The sequence below is a fragment of the Lotus japonicus genome, chromosome 4 (assembly GCF_012489685.1).
Source record: "Lotus japonicus ecotype B-129 chromosome 4, LjGifu_v1.2".
Taxonomy (NCBI): Eukaryota; Viridiplantae; Streptophyta; class Magnoliopsida; order Fabales; family Fabaceae; genus Lotus; species Lotus japonicus.
This window is the reverse complement of record NC_080044.1, coordinates 60053725-60073894: the sequence shown is the minus strand read 5'-3', so window position 1 is coordinate 60073894 and position 20170 is coordinate 60053725. Positions and strand designations below refer to the sequence as shown.

The following is a 20170-nucleotide window of genomic DNA, read 5'->3' as shown; positions in this document are numbered from 1 at the left end:
TTATATGGATACTTGGATAGTTTATTACATAGAGTTAATGTAACATGTATGTCCTAATAATAGTCACTAATTGTTTTTTTTTTTTTGCAAGTGGAATAATTTCATTGAGGATAAAACCGGGTGCGTATCATTGCACAGTTCTTGTAAAAAATCTTCATATGACATTGCGGTGTATCGTTGAGGAGGGAAAGATCCAATGATCAATATCTGTAGGGTGTAACTTATATTTCCGATGCACTCTCCCAATAAAGAATAATTTATTATTATTAGGAATGAAGAAAATGACAATTATGACACTTATTAGGTTAGTGGAATGGTTTTTTTAGCACTGAAATTAAATTTAATGCCAAAACCCCTGAATTTATTTTCTAAGAATTAATAATATTAATTTTAAAATTTATTAATATTAATTAATATATTATATAATTTCAAAGAAATTAATTATGTCCTATCGAATTCTCTAAATGATATTAAGCAAAAACTAATAAAGACTAAAAATAATTTTGGTGGAGTTGGATAAAATTCATACCAAATAAAATTAAACCTTCATTTATTACATGAAAGGTTTTCGTTTTATTCAAAAAAAAACTTAATTCATGTTTTATATTAAAAAAATCTATAAATAATTGTAAAAATGGAACCTATATATCACGTTTTCACTATTAGGTTATCATATCATATTTTTACAAAAAATATATAAAATAGAATTTAAAATTTATTTTACAACGCGTCTATTCCATGAAATTAAGTGAAAAGCTGCATATGACAAACTCAAATTTCACATGGCAGTCTAAAGCAAGGAGGAATAAAGGAAGCACTTCCAAATAATAAATCCATTGATCTATGCTATAGTACCCGTAAAATCATACATTTTGTTAATTTTTATGCAGATAGAACTCTAAGTCTGTAGAAATTGGAATAAAGAAGCCACAACCATCTCTCTAAAATGTAAATCAAAATAGAATAATGTACCAAAACAAAGTCAAGCATAAAACTCAAAACTTTTAAAAGGCTCTTTTATGTAAATCATAGCAGCACCAACCTTCATCAGATTCAGTTAGAGAATCCAAATATTTATAAGGTTTGCATTGAACTCATTAAAAATTGATCGTGCCGATAAAATTCTGCAAGCTTCAAATTACGGTATGTGTCTCTGCCCGTATCATATATAACAATCCTTTAGTATGTGCCCTGTGAAGGAAATCTTCTGGACGTTTCCTGCAAATATATTTCAGCACAAAAGACAGGCACGAACCCAATTTCTAAATGAAAATATACCCATCAAAGACATATTAAGCTCTTTAAGTTCCTCAAGCATTGTTGTGAATTTTCCGGTTTTAAGAGCTCTGACCCTGAGGCTGTTGTTAGGAAGCACGCATGTTCAGTGGCTGTGTTGTAGTGAGCAAAAGGCTGAGAGCAGAGAGAATTCATCTACAATGAACCTAGAAAATTTATTGGATTGAACAGTTGAAGTGTCAAGTAACATGAAAACCCAAGCTTGTCAATTTTAAGTGACTATTGTTATAATTATGCACTTCCATAAAAAATAAAAATACTGGAACAACAGGATGCCTGAGATTGAAGAAGGTTAGCATTAGAGTTTCATAGCGCTAACCTTCTATCAATTATCTATATATTATTTATGAGACTCATTCATAGCTATTCCTCTTCAGCTCTTCTAATTAACTAATGGTTGCATAAAACTAAATTCACTTCTCACCTGTTACAAACTAATAACTTTTAATGTCTCTCATCTATTACAAATGAATCACTTTTAATGTCTCTTATATGTTACAAATTTATTAACTTTTAATATCACTCACCCGTTGTATATTAATCACTTTAATGTTTCATCATATATAGTTACTATATCTGTTAGACTCACCTATCAATATCATCTTAGCCCTTCTCATTCCAAAGACTATTTTATCTTGTCTTTCATCTTGAAAATTTGTGGTACATTTTCCCCACATGTTCCAACCAAAGCTCAACCGTTGAACAATGCATTAGCAACTAATGAAAAATCATACTCAAACCTTGAAAACCATGATTGAATTGGGGGGAAAAGGACTTGAACCTTATTAAAACCATGATGGACTCAATCGTAAGCTTAATCTTCTTTCCATTCAGTATAAACAGGTTAGAATATAAGAAAAAAAATGAAAAGACAAAGGGAGTGACATAAGGGGCATCCATTTTAACCTCACAAGACGTCTTAGATCAAATTGCTAGAGCCTAGAGAGCCATCTAAGATCAACAGAACAAATGCATATTGACAACAGTGGAAAAAAAATTGAAAACATAGAGGAATTAGAGGACTACACATTTAGTGCTCTGATGGAGAAAGGATTCTCCTTTCACCTTCCATAGCTTGTTAGCAGACGGGTAAAATAGCAATCACCAATTCCCTATAGAAAGACTAATGAAGGATACTTTATTATGTGACCTTACAATTATAGCATCTTTTGTAAATAACATGTGTAACTGATAGCTTTTGAGTTTCAGTCTTGTGACTAAACCAACTTAAGTTAGATAGGGAAAGTCACTATTATGAAAAGAAAAACAGATCCAAAGAAAATTAAGGGAAAAAACTTGAGAGAAGCTCAATCTGTGTATGGCTCTTCCTCAGAAAAAACAGATTGGAAGAACATTTGTGAACATGCCAACACATGGAAGAGCAAAATCTGGAACAATAAATAGCTAATACTAAGAAGAGAGTTACAGAAAGAGAGTTGAAGGAAGAGACATTGAACAGTTCAAGCCATAGAGGCTGCTAAATGACTAAAAAAAATTCACAAACAAATGCAAACCATTGGCAATTGCAAACTTCCACCCTTTCTTGAGCTATTCCCAAAATCGTGAATTTAAGATGATAAATTCAAAATTGAGCAACTGAAAAATATTTTCCAACTTTGAAAGTGATCAAATATCAATGTCGAGTTCATTGTAACAACTAAGGACCTGTATGGTTATAATTAAATTTCATGAAATTTCACAATTTGTCCCAATCTTTAAACCCAAACAATTCACTCAACTCATTAAGCTATGACATGGTGAAAAAGAAGAAGAAAAAGAGTCAGGGAAAGCACCTATCAATTAACCTGAATTTTGGGGACAAAATTATCACGTTTCAGATCTCTGTCTCAGTATTTCCATAGCGAATGGGCAAACACCAATTGAACCAAATGAACAACCTGCCTTGCCTTGCCGCAGGGCTGCGATTTAGACACAATACCTGCGAAGAGCAAAACACGGTGAGGAAGAACATAAAGAAAACGAAAGCATAAAAATAATGAACAGGCCTGTAGTGCACATACAGGACAATGAAGCAAGGAAAATCAAAGATAAGGAAACCATATAAATAACCAATTGAGGGGAAATCCAGAAGATCGCACCTCAACCCTACAGGACGCACTCTAACTCGGAGCGTGCGATTTCAAGAAACGACGCAGCCAGAGCGACATTCACGGGATACGTTGTGACACAAAAGAAAAGCAGTAATAAAATAGGTTGTGAACAAGTTGATAAAATAGTTGGAATTGGATATCGCCGATTAACTCTTCAGTATCCTTATGATTTCACATATAAATTACTTCCTATGTTGAATTTCATCACATCATTTCTTATCCTTTTCATAGTTCCCTCGTAAAAAGGATCATTCAACTCACTTTCTAACCATCAATCCCTTGAATAATTAAGAAAACGATTTGTGTTAAGTTTAGATGTTACTTGACTAATGAAATTAATTTCATTCCTAGAACTTAAAATCACTAGATGATCTAATCTATTTCAGATTCAAGTGACTAGTTTCCACTACTTAACTTAATCAAAACCAAAAACAAGTTTTAGTTGATCATTCTAAAACAAGCATTAATAGCAAGATAGATCATTGAAATCAACCCATACAAACATGAATTTATACATGAGAATCAAGATGGATACATCTAAGATAAAAGACTACATCCAATCCCAACAAGAAAGCTTTAGTTATCCATAGTCATGGATGCTATATGGGCTTACAAAGAGAAAAGATGAAGAAGACGATGATCGGCGGCGTCCTCGGCGTGTCTCCAGCTCAACAGACGATCAACCGGCCTCAAAGCTCCTTCTTTTCCTCCTTGGGTTCAGCTCTCTCTGTTTTTCCTCCTTGGTTTCTTTCCTAATTCGAGTTCTCCCTTTTGAAGATGAAGAAAATCCTTTTATAATGATTTTGCATCTGTGCAGAGTGCTTGGCGCCTAGTTACTTCAAGGTTGGGTTTCTGGAACCGCCATAGGCGCTGGGCGGCCACTGACAAGCGATGGGCATCCTGATGATACAAAAATTCTCTAAGTCTCATAAAAATATGCATTTTTCCTTGAGAACTTAAACCCTACATCATAATTTGAGAATATAATCAATCATAAAACATATTTGAGCTTAATTCTCAATCAATTAACAAATTTCAATCAAGATGAGGGGAACTAATAAGGATTTCTTATAAATCACTTAAGATAAGTGCCTAAAGTGCTCATCGAAACTAGGTAAAATTGACACTTATCAACTCCCCCCAACTTTACACTTTGTTTGTCCTAAAACAAAAGGCGATGACTTAAATCAAACAAGCATGACTAAAACATTTTCAAAGCTCAATTTGTAAGATCTCACAAAAATTGAATCAATGATCCAGAACAGAGACATGATGCCCACAAGAGGATGCATAACATTGATACAACTACTTATTCAACCTAAAACTCAATAGGCATACAATCAATTACTCTTGATCAGGGAACACTTAATCAAGCCAAGATATAGCATGTAAATCAGGTAAGGTCAGTGTTTCGCTCATATACATCACTGAATCACAAAAGTCAAGATTGTTACTTGTCTCCACAATCATCAAAACTACATGTGCAATCAAGGATCACTAAGGTCTTTACAGGGTTGTAATGAGGTTATGCTTCAAAGAGTTTGTTTTTTCAAGATATGCAAAGAAACTCAACAAGGTAAGAGAGCAATCACACTTCACTTTCATTATATTCACTCCTCTCAACTTGCTTTAAACTAACTCTCATTCACCATTTTCAATTCAACTCAACCCTTTGTTTTCTCATCAAACTCTTCTTTATTCTCTTTTTGTTCTTTTTGCATTTTTCTCTTTTTTCTTTCTTTCTATTTTTGCTTTTTTCTTTTCTTTTCAAGCATACACACATTTGAAAATATTTACAAATACATTGAATCTGAAATTGCACAAAAACTTTAGCTCAAGAGCCTTCTCCCCCCAACTTGCATACAACTCACACTAGTGAATGCTCTCTTAGCCTATCGAGCTTAGGAAAGTCATTGTTTTTCTTTTATGCTTAGGGTTATAGTGAAGAACAAAACACAAAACATTCAACTTTCAGGCTCGAAGGGGTAACAAATGGATTTCAGTTGAAATAGGAAGGCTATTTAGCTAAGTAGCTATATATACATAACAAAATATGCCTTGATCCTTTCCTATCGATTCCATGCAGCCAATGATATCAGAGACTCAAACAAAATCAACCATGCAAAGAAGTGATGTTCTCTCAAATCACACTGTATAGGAACACTCCCTCACAGGCTAAAAAGTTTCAAATAACCCTGATTTTCAAGTAATTTTCATGTTATGCTTCAAGAATTCCAAGTGAATCATGCAATTATATCAAGTCATGGCGTCAATGAGTGCAACACAATTTCAGTCATGGAATCATTTAGTTTTTATAGCACATATCAAGCAATTCTCACAAAAGTCATGCTAGTATTGAGAACAGTCAGAGAAATATGAAATCCAGGACACAAATGCTATATATAAAACTATACTATTAAAAAGAAACTAAAAACAAGGTGAAGTGGACTCCCTTGTGATGTTAATTCTTTGAATCAAAGCTATCTACTAAAGTCCTTGATCTCTCTCCCCCTCCATGAGAATTGGATTGTCCTCAAGCCAAACGGTATGTTTTTCCTGTTAATCTACCTACAGTCACTTGAAAAACATGTTAGAGTACAAGGGATAAATGAGAATATAAAAGCATTAAAACAAGTCAAATCCTAGTCCATATGAAAATAGACTTCAAGAGATTTCCAGAGAGTGGTCATTGGCTTAAATCCAATAAGAAATGAAGAAGTTATGCTCATTTGAATAAAAGAGTGGATTGCTGATAAGAGGGTGGTGCTGAGCGGCCTTTGAAGACCGTTGAGCGGTCTACATCAGTGTTTGAGGCCGCTGAGCGCTCTCAGATGGACGCTGGGCGGTCTATACCAGTAAAAAAAAACAACAACTCTCAACATTTACCCCCAAACCTCATTCTAAGCAAAATTATCACCTTTATTCTTCATCAAAACCATCTAAGTGATCATTAACACCTGTATCCATGAATTCCAAACATCTTTTTCATTCAAATCTCCAAAATCTAAGCTTCAAATTGGCACATGTATCCAAAACTCAAATCTCTTTAATCACAAGTGAACATACTAAATTCTGAGTTTTAAAATTTTCAAGCAAGCCAATTGATGTATTCACACTCATTTGTCATTTGAAACATGTTCAAACCTTGTGATCCAACATCCATGTCCAATTTATCAAAAATTCAGACTTCTAGGCTTCAAGGACAAGTTTTCATGCTTTCCACAACTCAAAATGTCATATTTTGATGTGATCATTTCTAGAACATGCCAATCACTCCAAACACATACAAATGCCCTAAGAAACTTGTGCATAACTTAAGATTAGAAATTGAAGCATATTTAGCACATCAGTCATTTCAAGTTCAAAATTAGGGTCAAATTTCATTAGTTCACAACTCAATACTTTATATTTTGAACTTCTTATACTTCCTTCACGCTAGGCCTCAAAACTATCTATTAACATCATTTAAAACTTGTTGAGCGCCTTAAGATACACAGTTGAAGCACATGGCATCATGACACATTCCATGGGCTTGACAAGCACAACTTGACCTTCATTTTCGAAAATCCTTCACATCATCAAAGAGTTCACTAAACACCTATCCTAAGACTTGAAAAGTGATATACGAATAAAAAATTGATATAGTTCACAAGAAATTAGAGGCAAGTTTTCACAGTTTATGTAGAGAATGCTATAGAGGGACCTGTTTTTCACTTGGAAACCACACAACCACATACCTCAAAATTTTCAATTCATATAAACCTCACTTTCCATCAAACCCTATGCATTAGAAACATTGAATTGGACCTGTAGCAACTCTTAAACTAAGGTTTTGCACAAAATTCTCACAGTACCCAAATTTCACTCAAACCTCATGCATTTTCACAAGTCCCCTCCTCAAAATCAAAATTTATCATTTTCATTGCTTCCAAAGCTTAAGAACACACTCAATGTATCTATCAAAACTTGTGAAGAACCTTAAAGCACATAGTTAAATAAAGCTTCACAAAATCACACTACCACTTACTAAAACACATAAACACAACAAAAAACAATAAAAACACTGGGTTGCCTCCCAGGAAGCGCTTGTTTAACGTCTCATGAACCTTAAGGCACACAAACAATGATTGAAATTTAAGCCCTTCTTCTTTCTTGGCCTCTTTATTTTCTTGGCCCGCATTTTCTTTTTCCTCTTCTTACTCCACCCCAATTCTCTTTCATTTTCTTCTTTCAAACCAATTTCACATGGTTTCATTTTAGCATCACAATCATATTTAAGATTATCAAGTATGGACATGTGAATTCAGGAGTTATGTAGAGTATATTGATTAAAAATATCACCAAACACAAAACCAATATGTTCAACTTGACAGTCCATATCTATGTTTTGGTGATTAACAAAATTTGGAGTTTACCTCATCCTCTGCTTCTTTCTCATTTTCTTTTCCACTAACCTTCTCACTTTGCTCAATTTTCTCACTATCAACCTCTTCATCATTGGCTGCTAATTTACTTTGTTGTTGCTCAGCCATTTGTTCAGTCAACTTCTCCATTTGAGCCTCCAAGTTCTTGATGGAAGCCTCAGTATTCTTTTGATTTATCATTGATACTTGCATGAACTGAATCAACGTATCTTCCAACTTAGCAATTCTATCTTGTTCTGGTGGTTCATATGATTGGTGTGATGGTGGTGGCCAAATGAAAGGTTCTGGTTCTTGCCTCCATCTGTAATCCATGTGTTCTTCCTGTGAAGCACACATACCAGTGGGATGAGTTCCAAAACACAATTCACATCTCATTCCCTTTTGATTGGAGGGTGATTCTTGCATTTCCAAGAATTGCTTGGGAAGATTGGCCAATTGCTTTGTCATCTTCTCCAGCTGTTGTTGCAAGAGCATATTTTGTGCCAAGATAACATCATTCAATCCAAGCTCCAACATCTCCCCTTACTCAAAGCTCAAAAGAGATGTGAGAATAACAACATAGATAGAAAGTAAAAGGAAAAGAAAAACTATATACAATATTCACAATTACTCAAGATAATAAAGCTAAAGCAATGAAAATGTATTGACGCAATTCCCCAGCAACGACGCCATTTTGTTGAAAGATTTTTTACCACAACTACTTTCAAATCCCTTTCAAGATTCAATTGTAGTACAGTAAAGGGTTTTTATCATCCTCAGGGAATTGGATATACAATGTCGTTCTTTAGCTAAATTACTTAAGCAAAGACTTCAAGAAACGTTTGGTTGATTGCTTTGAGATACGTTGTGACACAAAAGAAAAGCAGTAATAAAACATGTTGTGAACAAGTTGAGAAAATAGTTGGAATTGGATATCGCCGATTAACTCTTCAGTATCCTTATGATTTCACATATAAATTACTTCCTATGTTGAATTTCATCACATCATTTCTTATCCTTTTCATAGTTCCCTCGTAAAAAGGATCATTCAACTCACTTTCTAACCATCAATCCCTTGAATAATTAAGAAAACAAGTTGTGTTAAGCTTAGATGTTACTTGACTAATGAAATTAATTCCATTCCTAGAACTTAAAATCACTAGATGATCCTATCTATTTCAGATTCAAGTAACTACTTTCCACTACTTAACTTAATCAAACCCAAAAACAAGTTTTAGTTGATCATTCTAAAACAAGCACTAAGAGCAAGTGATAGTAATTCCGCAAGTGTACAGATTGATCGAAGTAATAAAAAGATATCGAACCACGAGGATAGTTGTTTATCAATTTGTTCTAAGAGTTTAGTGTTCAGAATGTGGAAAAGAAAGCAATATAAGTTTGAGGTTTTGTTGTGTTTAACACACTTTTGATGAAAAGCAAGAATTGTATTTTAGATAGAGAAGTACCTTGGTTAAAGTTTCACTTAATCCAATTATGTTTCTTACAGCCAAATCCTTATATGAACTTTAGAACCCCTTCTATGGTGATGTAGCCTTTACCTTCACTTGTTAATACCTTAATCAAGCAAATCATTCAATCTCAGGTTGCTAAGCCTAATACCTTAGTACCTAGCCAATACAATTGAAGAATTATTGTTCTATGTTCAGGCCAACACAATAAGTTCTCACCCTTATACTTAAGTGGTAGCAAACAAATCAATCTAATACCAAGTACCTTAATCCTTACCAACTACCGTTGTGCAAGAAGAAAGCCAAATACTTGCATGCATTCAAGAGAGTATTGAAACAAAGAAGAGATACATAGAAATGAAACTTTATTCATATAAGAAACTCAGAAGTTCAAACCATAATAAGAACTAAGGTTCACTTCACCCAAAGTACAAAGATAATTAGCCAAGCATGGCTAGGGAATTCATAATGCAAATTAAAAGAACAAAAACCTGAAATAAGAGTGTCAAGAAGCCTCCCACAAGCTCCAAGAACCTAAACCTCTAAGTTTTGTTCAATAAAGTACAAGATACCTAAAAGAAATTACAAAAACCCTATTTATAGAGTTACCAGCGGCACACCACGCACATGCGTGGAACATCTGTAAAAATAAAGTGCCCAGGTCAGCCCACCACGCATGTGCGTGGCCTAGGCGGCGCACATGCGTGGCCATCAACTTTTTCTGCCTTCCTTTGCACATAACTACCACGCATGTGCGTGGCATAGCCGGCACACATGCGTGGTTCATCAGATTCTTCCCCAATTTTGTAACTCCCTCTTCACCTATCATCATGTCTCATTACTTGGCCTTCAACCATCATCATTTGCATCAAAAACCTATTCAAACCTGAAAAGAACCTCAAGAATCCATCAAAACAACAATGTAACTCATGGGAACATCTCATTAATCATGATAATTCATTATCCCTTCATTCAATTCAGCAAATAAAACCCTCATAAGACCATCAACACTCATTATTTTCACAAGATTTCAGCTCAAATCTGACCATAGGAATTACTCTCTAACTAAAACTAATAAAAATATCAAATAAATAGATTAAAAACACCTAAACTAATGTAGATGCAATTATGAATTAAAAAGTGACTCAACTTGACTTAAAACTCAATAAAGGACTCAAAAAGGAAAAGAAAGAAATAAGAAGGACTCGACAAACATATAATAAATCTCGGGTCATCAGCAAGATAGATCATTGAAATCAACACATAGAAACATGAATTTATACATGAGAATCAAGATGGAGACATCTAAGATAAAAGAATACATCCAATCCCAACAAGAAAGCTTTAGTTATCCATAGTCATGGATGCTATATGGGCTTACAAAGAGAAAAGATGAAGAAGACGATGATCGGCGGTGTCCTCGGCGTGTCTCCAGCTCAATGGACGATCAACCGGCCTCAAAGCTCCTTCCTTTCCTCCTTGGGTTCAGCTCTCTCTGTTTTTCCTCCTTGGTTTCTTTCCTAATTCTAGTTCTCCCTTTTGAAGATGTAGATAATCCTTTTATAATGATTTTGCATCTGTGCAGAGTGATGGGCGCCCAGTTACTTCAAGGTTATACCAATGTATTATGCTGATGCTACTTTAGTTTTTATTTTCCTGTCTTTTGTTTGTCTTGGATGGTTTAGGATGCAACCTTGAGTTGTTTGCTACTCTTATTTGTGTTTTCCTTACTTTGAGAGGGTTGTTTTTTTTAAAGCAAAAGCAATAATATTAAAAATAAAAGAGGGGAAGCAACCCACCCTCTTCAAAAACAGCAGGGGGAAAGAGCTACAGCTCTAACAAAAATCACAAGCACTCTATACAACACCTACCAAAAGCACTCCCTCCATATACAAAAAAAAAAAACCCAAAGGAATATATCCTCAGAATAAACTCCCCCTAAAGGTCAGCAACACCACCAAAACCCCTCAAAAAACCATAGGAAAAGAACAACCAAAACTCAAGGGGCCGCTCAAACCCACCAAGAGACTCAATAAACTTTGAGAGGGTTGTTCTCTTGGAAGCTTCTTATTTCAATAAATTATTCTATTTTCGAAAAAAATTATAGAATATCAATTATGATATGATTTAAAATGAATTTGTGTGGAGGTGATATGAGAGTTGAGAGCGGCTTAGTTAAGAAAGTGGGAGGGGGATACAGAGTGATAGGGTAGAAAAAAGAGCGTAACGTGATCTAAGTGATAATAAAATATTATTATATACATTGCATTAACCATTTTTGTTAAACATTGGATGAGAGAGTAGCGGAAAAATTACCAAATTTTCACAAATCAAAATTTCCAGACCAAAATTGGTCATTTGAACATTTGTGGCCCAAATTGTTCAACCGCGATAGATGAAGGGGGGAAAATGCAGTTAAGCCAAAAAAATATATCTATATAGCCCCATAAAACTAGAAGAACTCTTGACTCAAACATTTTTTTAAAGTGTTTTTAAAACATAGAATAAGATTCGATTCCCAGCAAATAAAAGATATATAGAAGAGCTTGTGCACTGTCCTCATTCATCACCATGATCTCAATTTAAATAATTAACAGAAAAATATATGAAGGACATAACAAATTAGTGCATACCAAATTACCATCTATATCTTCCTTTTTTAGAAAGACATGAATATTTTTTTTGGTACATCGTAAAGATAAATTTGACCCGCCAGGAATCGATCCCTGGACCTCCCCCTACCCAACTCATATGTCTCCAGCTCCTTTCACTTGAACTATCCTACAGAAACAGAAGACATGAGTATATATAAATAACAAAAAAAATTCTTTATTTATCAAAATTTATGTGAGTTACACTAAATTGAAAGTGAGCACTATATATTTTAATGGATCCCACATAAACTATAATCACTAAATGAGAGAGTGTTCGAAAGAGAGTATGCCTGTTAATAGTATTTCTCGATATTTTGTCACATTTCATGATTAACAAAATATTTAAATACAATTTGCATAAATTAAAAAATTACAATTGAATATTTAGTAAAAAAAAAATTAATATTAAGTAATTGAATATAAAATTGGTAAAATGTATTTCCAATTTATAAGAGTTGTGAATCTCGACTCTACGCTAATCTATTTAGTTGTATTTTTTATGAGACTAATCCCTCGAAACTTGAAAATCAATGTAAGTGTCCTCTCAAAACAAATCATTTTTCGATCATATATGCATCGCTCATAAATTGAACTTTAAACTTATGCTTAAAGAAACTGGCTATCTACCGGCGACATTTTTGCTTTCATATTCACCTTAACATGAAATAACTTTGTGTGCGTATATCAAAGGAAAAATAAATGTTGGTACACTTGGCAACAACTTGTTGCATTTGAGACCAACGAAAGTTCTAATCAAAATGTGTAACCTTGTCTGTATATCCTAACAAATGTTAATGGGTTCATATGCATATAAAGCAATACGAAACAACACCATAATTTGGTTCTTTGTTTTCGTGTTCTTCTCTGGAAACACGGGAGAAGGACATGATGCAAAAGAACAACAATACAATGCGTTAGGAGATTGACATGTGATGAAGGTCACATTGCATGCCGAGAATAAAGCTGAATTGATTTTTTTCTTTTCTGGGGTTTTCAAATAAGGTTGGTTGCTCTGATGGGAAATTGTTTTGGAGCACGTTCCAAGGTTGATGATAAACTTCTGAGTTTCCAACCCAGTTCTGCACCTTGTGGTATGTTTTTTCCCAACATGTTTCTTTTTATGTGCATGCAAAATAAATGTTATGCCATTGTTGATATGGGAATTGGGAGATCATGATGTGTTTTTCTTATTTAGTTTCCAATAGTTGTCACTGCTTCCAGAGCGCAGAGTGACATGTTTTTCTTCTGAGTTTCTCATATGATGTTTTGATTTTAGTTTAGAAGTGAGAATTATTTTCTTCCTGATGCGGTTTTGAAGGAAATGGTTGTGGTTTTTGAATATGCTTTGTTATTGACTAGGTCATCTTTTATCTAGTTGGTTATTAAGTCATTGTTAGTATGTATGAATGAATTTTTGGTGAACAATAAAATTTAGGGGGAGGGGATGGGACCCCGGCCAGTGCAAGGCACGGAAATAGTATACTTATATTTACCTCACCCAAATTGGATGTATCAATGAATATAAAGCAAAACTATCTTCTTTTTTGTCTCAGTTGACAAAGTGAAATTCAATGTATATGCTTCTACTATGGTTTCTTAAGAGGACCTTTTTGTTTTGAATGTTGTAGTAGTCCCCACATACCAAATAGTGTGCTTGACAGCACCTCACTGTAATGTTTTCTCGTGCTTTCATTTTTATAGTTGGAAGGACGTACTAGCAGGGTTTTAAAATTCCCGCAACCGCGTTGCGTAATTGCAGACAAAATGTGGTAGCAATTGTGGTCGCGATGCTGATGCGGGCAGTTCAAATCCCTTTATGTTGCGGCCACGATTGCGGTCGCGAACCGCAATTTAAACCCTTGATTATAATAATTCAGTATTGGAGAAGTGATAATTAAAAAAATCTTTAGGACTTTGATATTCGTTTGTTGTGCATCTTATTTGGTAATCTTTACAGATTACTCTTTTTGTTTCTTACAGAACAGCGTTTCCTTTTACTAAAATGAAAATCATTTTGTAGATGCTACAAAAGTTCCTCATAGAAGCACCCAGTTGTTAGCTCATACAGGTCCGACGGCGCATGGATACAGTAAAGGAGGTAAACCTGAGATTCTCCCCACTCCAAGATCTGAAGGAGACATACTTTCGTCCCCACACTTAACAGCCTTCACATTCAAGGATCTTAAGAATGCCACTAAAAATTTTAGTCTTGATAGTCTAATTGGAGAAGGGGGATTTGGACATGTCTATAAGGGGTGGATTGATGGTCAATTCCTTGGGGCTACATGGCCTAGATCTGGAATGGTTGTAGCTGTGAAGAAGCTTAAGCCTGAAGGTTTTCAAGGGCATAAAGAATGGCTGGTAGGTTGCTTCTATTCATGAGCCTTTAATTTTGCTGTTTTTTCATTGCCCTGAATGAATCAAACTCTACTCATAGTTTACTTTGTTGTACAGTCTGAACTCAATTATCTTGGCCAACTTGATCATCCGAATCTTGTCAAACTTATTGGATACTGCCTGGATGGAGATAACCGACTTCTAGTTTATGAGTACATGCCCAATGAATGCTTGGAAAATCATCTGTTTCGCAGTATGTTGCTGCCTTTAGTAGCTTAAAAACCCTCTTGGATGTAGACTAAACAACACTTGTTGGATCTTATCTAGTGCTTTTTTTAGTAGATAACCTCTAATAAGTGTTCTTTGGTTCATATCCAAACAGACTCTAAGTAATTTCATAGAGGAGTACACTTACTATGGTCTGATATAACATTTAGCAAATCAAGCTATCAAATATGTTTGATATCACCTAAATTTTTTCAAAACGTGCCACTGAATATGCTTTAATCAATGTGGAACTGTTAATTGTAGAGGAAAAACTACTTCCTTGGGCAACAAGAATCAAAGTTGTTGTTGGTGCTGCTCGAGGTCTCACCTTCCTACATGACTCTGATCAACAAATTATCTACCGTGATTTCAAGGCTTCTAATATTTTATTAGATTCGGTATGTTGGTAAAGTATTAGCACTGCAATGTTTCTGTGGCTTGTGGGAATTTGGGGAAAATACTTGCAAACTATGCATGGGTTGGTGTAACCCTCAATTAGCTACATCTTTTATTTTTATTTTCTTCTCATCTATTTTATTCTTAACCCTTCTTCCTTTCCTGGTCATTTAAAATAAAATGCATTCCTAGATTTAATGAAGCAGCTCACTTTCAATCGATGATTGAAAGTTCAATTTAAATTTAGTATCCTAGTAGTCCATCAGCTTCTTTTTCTCATTATCAATTCTGACACCTAACTTCTCCGTAGATTTGACTTTGGCTCTAGTATCAACAATAGAATGATTTTCAAACATGAACTTAATATGTTTTAATACAAATGTAGGAATTTAACGCAAAACTCTCAGACTTTGGATTGGCCAAAGCAGGACCCACTGGTGATCGTTCTCATGTTTCCACTCAAGTCCTGGGCACGCAAGGCTATGCTGCCCCTGAATATATTGCTACAGGTTTGATCTTTGCTTTTTTTTTCATGCTTTCTGGTTTATAAAAAATATGTTGTCCTCTTAAGTGAAATGACTCGTTATCCTCTTTTTGGGGAGCAATGTTGTGCTTTGTCTTGCAAAATATTTTGATATAACATTCACCTATTACTAGCTCACAATTGTTTTTGTCACAACGCAAAAATATGTTCTGAAAACAAAAAATTCTTAACAGTCGAAATTGTATTTAAAATTTTGTCTTTGGGGTATTATTTTACATTCTATGTACGTTATCAGGTCGGCTGACCACGAGGTGTGATGTCTATAGCTTTGGGGTTGTGTTGTTGGAACTACTCTCTGGGCGCCATGCTGTTGACATAACAACATCTGGAGTAGAACGTAATCTAGTTGATTGGGCAAGACCCTATTTGGATAATAGGAGGAAGTTGTTCCGGATCATGGACACCAAGTTAGAAGGACAGTACTCTCAGAGGCAAGCTTGTGTAATTTCAAGCCTTGCATTACAATGTATTAGTGAGGCCAAGATTAGACCACAGATGTCTGAGGTTTTGGCTACCTTGGAGCACCTTCCAGTCATGAGACATTCACGTAACCCGTCTAGAGCAGAGGAAAAGTCCACAAGTCCCATAAGAGAAGGGATCTGAACTCTGAAAGTCCAATGGTAAAATTCCCTTTGAGACATAATCATCATTCTCATTTGTTACAGTTCTGAGAGGCTCCCCCATTGCCAACCTCAACAAAATTTGTGAAATTCTGAAATCCCAAAGAGGAAAATAATACATGGGAGTTTTTTCTCTTCAAGTATGCCTCTGTATATCCTCTTCCTTTTTTTGTGCATGTTTGGATACATAGTAGAAAATCACGGTGAGCTTAAATCACGGTTGATAGAAACAACTTCAATTCCCTTAATTTTTGTGATTGTCTATCGTGATTTTGACTTCACCCTGTTTTTTCACCGTGCATTCAAATATGCACTGTGGGTCGTCTTAGGTGATAGCATGTATGATTAGAGTGTTCTGTAGACTTTTACCTTAACTTTACTTTACCTGTAGAGTCATAGAGACATATCATCACCCTCAAAACGCATTGTTTTGTCCATTCTGTATCAGGAGGAATTACTAACTGCGTGTTTCAAAGTCCATCTACAATTTATTCTAAAGTGATAAAAAAAATTACGGAGAAGCTTTTGAGTAGCTTCTGGGTGTTATAATTGATTATTAGGAAAGAGAAGTTATCCAAAAATGCTAGTAATCATTGTAGCATTCCTGTAACAAGTTGTCGGTGATAACTGTTCAATGACAAGAATTTCAGTTAGTTGCATGTAAATGGTTCTAGTTTACTCTCTCAAAAGCTTTCCTGTTTCTGTATAAAATTACTGGTTTTGGAGTGGAATGTGATTGCTGATAAGCTTGAATAGTCATTGACATGGTGATTGTTGATAATGATAAATGTTTATGCATTAAGGATTTTTTTCAGCTTTTCAAGATAAGATAAGAAATTAAGAACAAGTGGAGTGGTGGTTGAGAGCAAGAAATAAGTTGTTTAGATACCCATTTCTTTTGTTGGGACTCTAATCCTGATTGTTGTTTGTAGGCATTGCATAGTAGTAGTGGATTTGTGTTATATTAATTTTATTGAGTACTATTATTTATGTGTAATTTATATTAAATTTTTTATTTGATTAGAATTTAGATTGTTTATTTCTTGATTTTATCTTAATTAAAAAAATATTTTCTAAACTTCGACCTGGAAATACTGGGATGCACACTCTTTAATTCATATTTTAATTTCATTCAATAAATATATCATACACTCATGAATTAAAAATAAACATGAAATATCAACGTTTTTTTGACTAGAAATTACGTAAAATCAAAGTAAAAATTAGCAAAAATCACTAAAAAAAAATCAGCCACCATGTAACATTATATTTAATGTAAATGAAAATTTTAAATTCCTCATCTCTTGATTGTAGAGCCGTGCTATTTTAGGTGATAAACTAGGTAATTTATTATTTTTTGTTTATAAAAAATTTCATGTGTTATTCCATTAGAAAGTTTCTCTTCTATTAACACGTGTCATTCCATATTTCAAAATATTTGCTCTAATTATCTAAGATTTACCTAGATTACTCATTACTAAATTTATTTTCAAAATAAATTTTGAAACCGTTTTCATTATCTCTTCAAATTAGGAAAATTCTCTAGCCTAATTTACTGCATATTTACCGGAATTCCCTGATTTCTCCTTTTATTTTTTTCATGATCTACAGTATAAAAATAAAATATGTAGTGCTGAGATTATAAAATATCAAAATTTTAAAATATTTTTGCTAATTAACTAAGATACTGCATCAACCATCTCATCTCTTATATGTACCTGCAACTCGACTTAAAATTCAAAAAGCAAACATATAACTATCATATCTTATTTCTAACAAACTCAATCTCCTAATATCATAAATTAATTAATTCCATTATAATTTTAATAATCAATAAAAGAAAGCAATAACCGACTCAAAATATATTAAAATACACACTCAACCAAGATACATGGACAATTGAACATGTACACGAAGCATGAGTTTTCCAGAAACATGAACTCAAATACAACTAGATTCTTAAACAAATATGACTAACAGTGTATTATAGCCATTATTGGAGAAGGATTTTGATGTTGGATGCAAACAGATTGGATATAAATGTAGTTTGTGGTGATTTAGGCATTTGATGTTGGATACATTCTTCAACTATATTCTTTGGATTGGAGGATGCATCTTGCTTGCTCCCAGCAAGGTCCTAAAAGGTGTGTGTGAATTCTTTGTTTCAGCACGATTAGAAGAGGGATAGATGATTGGAGGATTTTTAAATGCTCTAACAACTATGTTTGTACCTAAGGTATGTTATTTCAAACTGATTTTTTGCACTTTTTTTTATGGGATGGCGAGAAATAATGATCATCCAAGTTTATTTTGGTTTTATTTTTTAAATTCTATCTCTCACGATCAATAACTGTTAGTTAATTTAATTTTAACAAGTGACTATGCTACCTTTGTCAGTTTGATAATTGTACCATTGTTGATTATGCATCTGATTTCTTATACAAATGTATGTTCTTTTCATATAAAACCTTCTATTGTTGTATTTGGAGTACTATTTTTGTGTAATTGAAGGAGTGATCGCATTCAGAAATTATGCACCTTTTGAAGAAATTTTCTTTTCCACTCTTAAGATGGGAAAACAATTTGATGTTTAGTATTTTGGTCAAGTTTCTGGAACTCTATTCCCCGATTAACCATTGTTTCAATGGAGGTTTGGGAATTAGATTTCTTGAGAGGTAATTCTTGAATGGTTAAAATTAAAACCATAAATGCTCGCAATTGATGTCAAGTTTGTGTTCCGTCCTGATTCAAGTCTACTCCTTTTTCCAAGTATGCTTACATTGCTTTTCTCCTTCTCTAAGAAGGTGGTTTAGGGCAGCATAGATTCATTTTTACTGCTTTTATGTCAGTTGTGTGTCACTTTGAGGCTAACCTTCTAATCAAACATTTTACTTTGAGGCTAACCTAGCTTTTAGCCACTGTTTATGCCCTTTATTAACTTTTAGAAGAATCAGTCAAATTTATGTTTAAGATAAAATCAAATCACTGAATCATGTATTTGATCCCAATATAATATATAGATGATTTGAACTGATTGATTATTTCTATTGTCTTAGGACTTAGGAGCAAAGCTCCAATTGTGGAAGTGAGGCTCAAGAATTTGACTATTAAGGTTGATTTCTATGTTGTTAGCAGAGCTTTGCCAAATATACCAAGCTCTGCATTGAACATTGTAGTAATACTTCTTGGTACCTGTGGAATAAGTACTGATATGAGAACAAAGCTTTACTAAGGTTGATCATTTGTTTCTCATATAGAAGCGCTTTTATGCGGTCAAAAAAGCATCTCATGCAGTAGCACTTCAAGGGGATCAAAGAAGTAGGTGAAATGTGAAATTTTAGATGGTATGATGTCATATCCAATTAGTACTTATGGAATTTGATGATTCACTAATGAAGTGTCGAATATTAATGAGTGAGTTTTAGAGCTTGGAGTCATGCAATACTATTAGAGGGAATAGGTGGAAGAAGAAGAATAGTTAAAAGTTGAACCGTTCAGATTAGGTAAAGAAAAGTTAAGAGTGATTATATTTATATATGTATATAACTATAATAATTTGATAGTAAGAATAGTATGAGGAATAAAAAAAATATTAATACATATGTACTATAAATTTATTAGTGCTAACATATTTGAGTTACGAGATCTCACGGGAAGGAACATTTTACATGAAAAATGAAAATTTGTACGAGTGAAAAAAAAAACATTTTTATATAACTTAAGTGTACTTTTAATAATGTAAACAATAATTATATATTTATGTATTGTTACATATCTAAAACACAAAAGCAATATCTTTTATGTAACACGGGTATACATCTTCGCATTCAAAATTCAGTTATACCTCATATATGCAAAACTTTACAAAACACTAGAATTGGGTGTCTGAATTTATGCTATTTAAATATCTACATCTTTATTATGATTATTCTTACCTTCTTAGTATCTTAAATTTTTTATAATTTAAAATATCGATCGATTTATCAAATACAATAGACAAATTCCCCGTGCAACGCGCGGGTAAAAAACACTAGTAATGTCACAAACTCACAATAAACTGAACCCCCTAAAGG

At 33.8% G+C, this 20170-nt stretch overlaps 1 protein-coding gene and 1 long non-coding RNA gene across 2 annotated transcripts; one reads left to right on the top strand and one right to left on the bottom strand.

Annotated features, from left to right (window-relative positions):
• Nucleotides 1-818: 818 nt before the first annotated feature.
• On the bottom strand, nucleotides 819-3550 carry LOC130714733 (uncharacterized). The gene is made up of 3 exons (XR_009011394.1): nucleotides 3396-3550; nucleotides 3090-3235; nucleotides 819-1442 (listed from the first exon to the last, which is right to left on the bottom strand). It is a non-coding gene; the product is annotated as an uncharacterized LOC130714733 (long non-coding RNA).
• Nucleotides 3551-12731: 9181 nt separating this feature from the next.
• LOC130716085 (probable serine/threonine-protein kinase PBL3) lies at nucleotides 12732-16572 on the top strand. Its single transcript, XM_057566273.1, has 6 exons — nucleotides 12732-13024; nucleotides 13954-14294; nucleotides 14388-14523; nucleotides 14802-14935; nucleotides 15319-15442; nucleotides 15713-16572. Exons 1-6 carry the CDS (start codon nucleotides 12949-12951, stop codon nucleotides 16078-16080), a joined length of 1179 nt encoding a protein of 392 aa, XP_057422256.1. The 5' UTR covers nucleotides 12732-12948; the 3' UTR covers nucleotides 16081-16572.
• Nucleotides 16573-20170: the final 3598 nt, after the last annotated feature.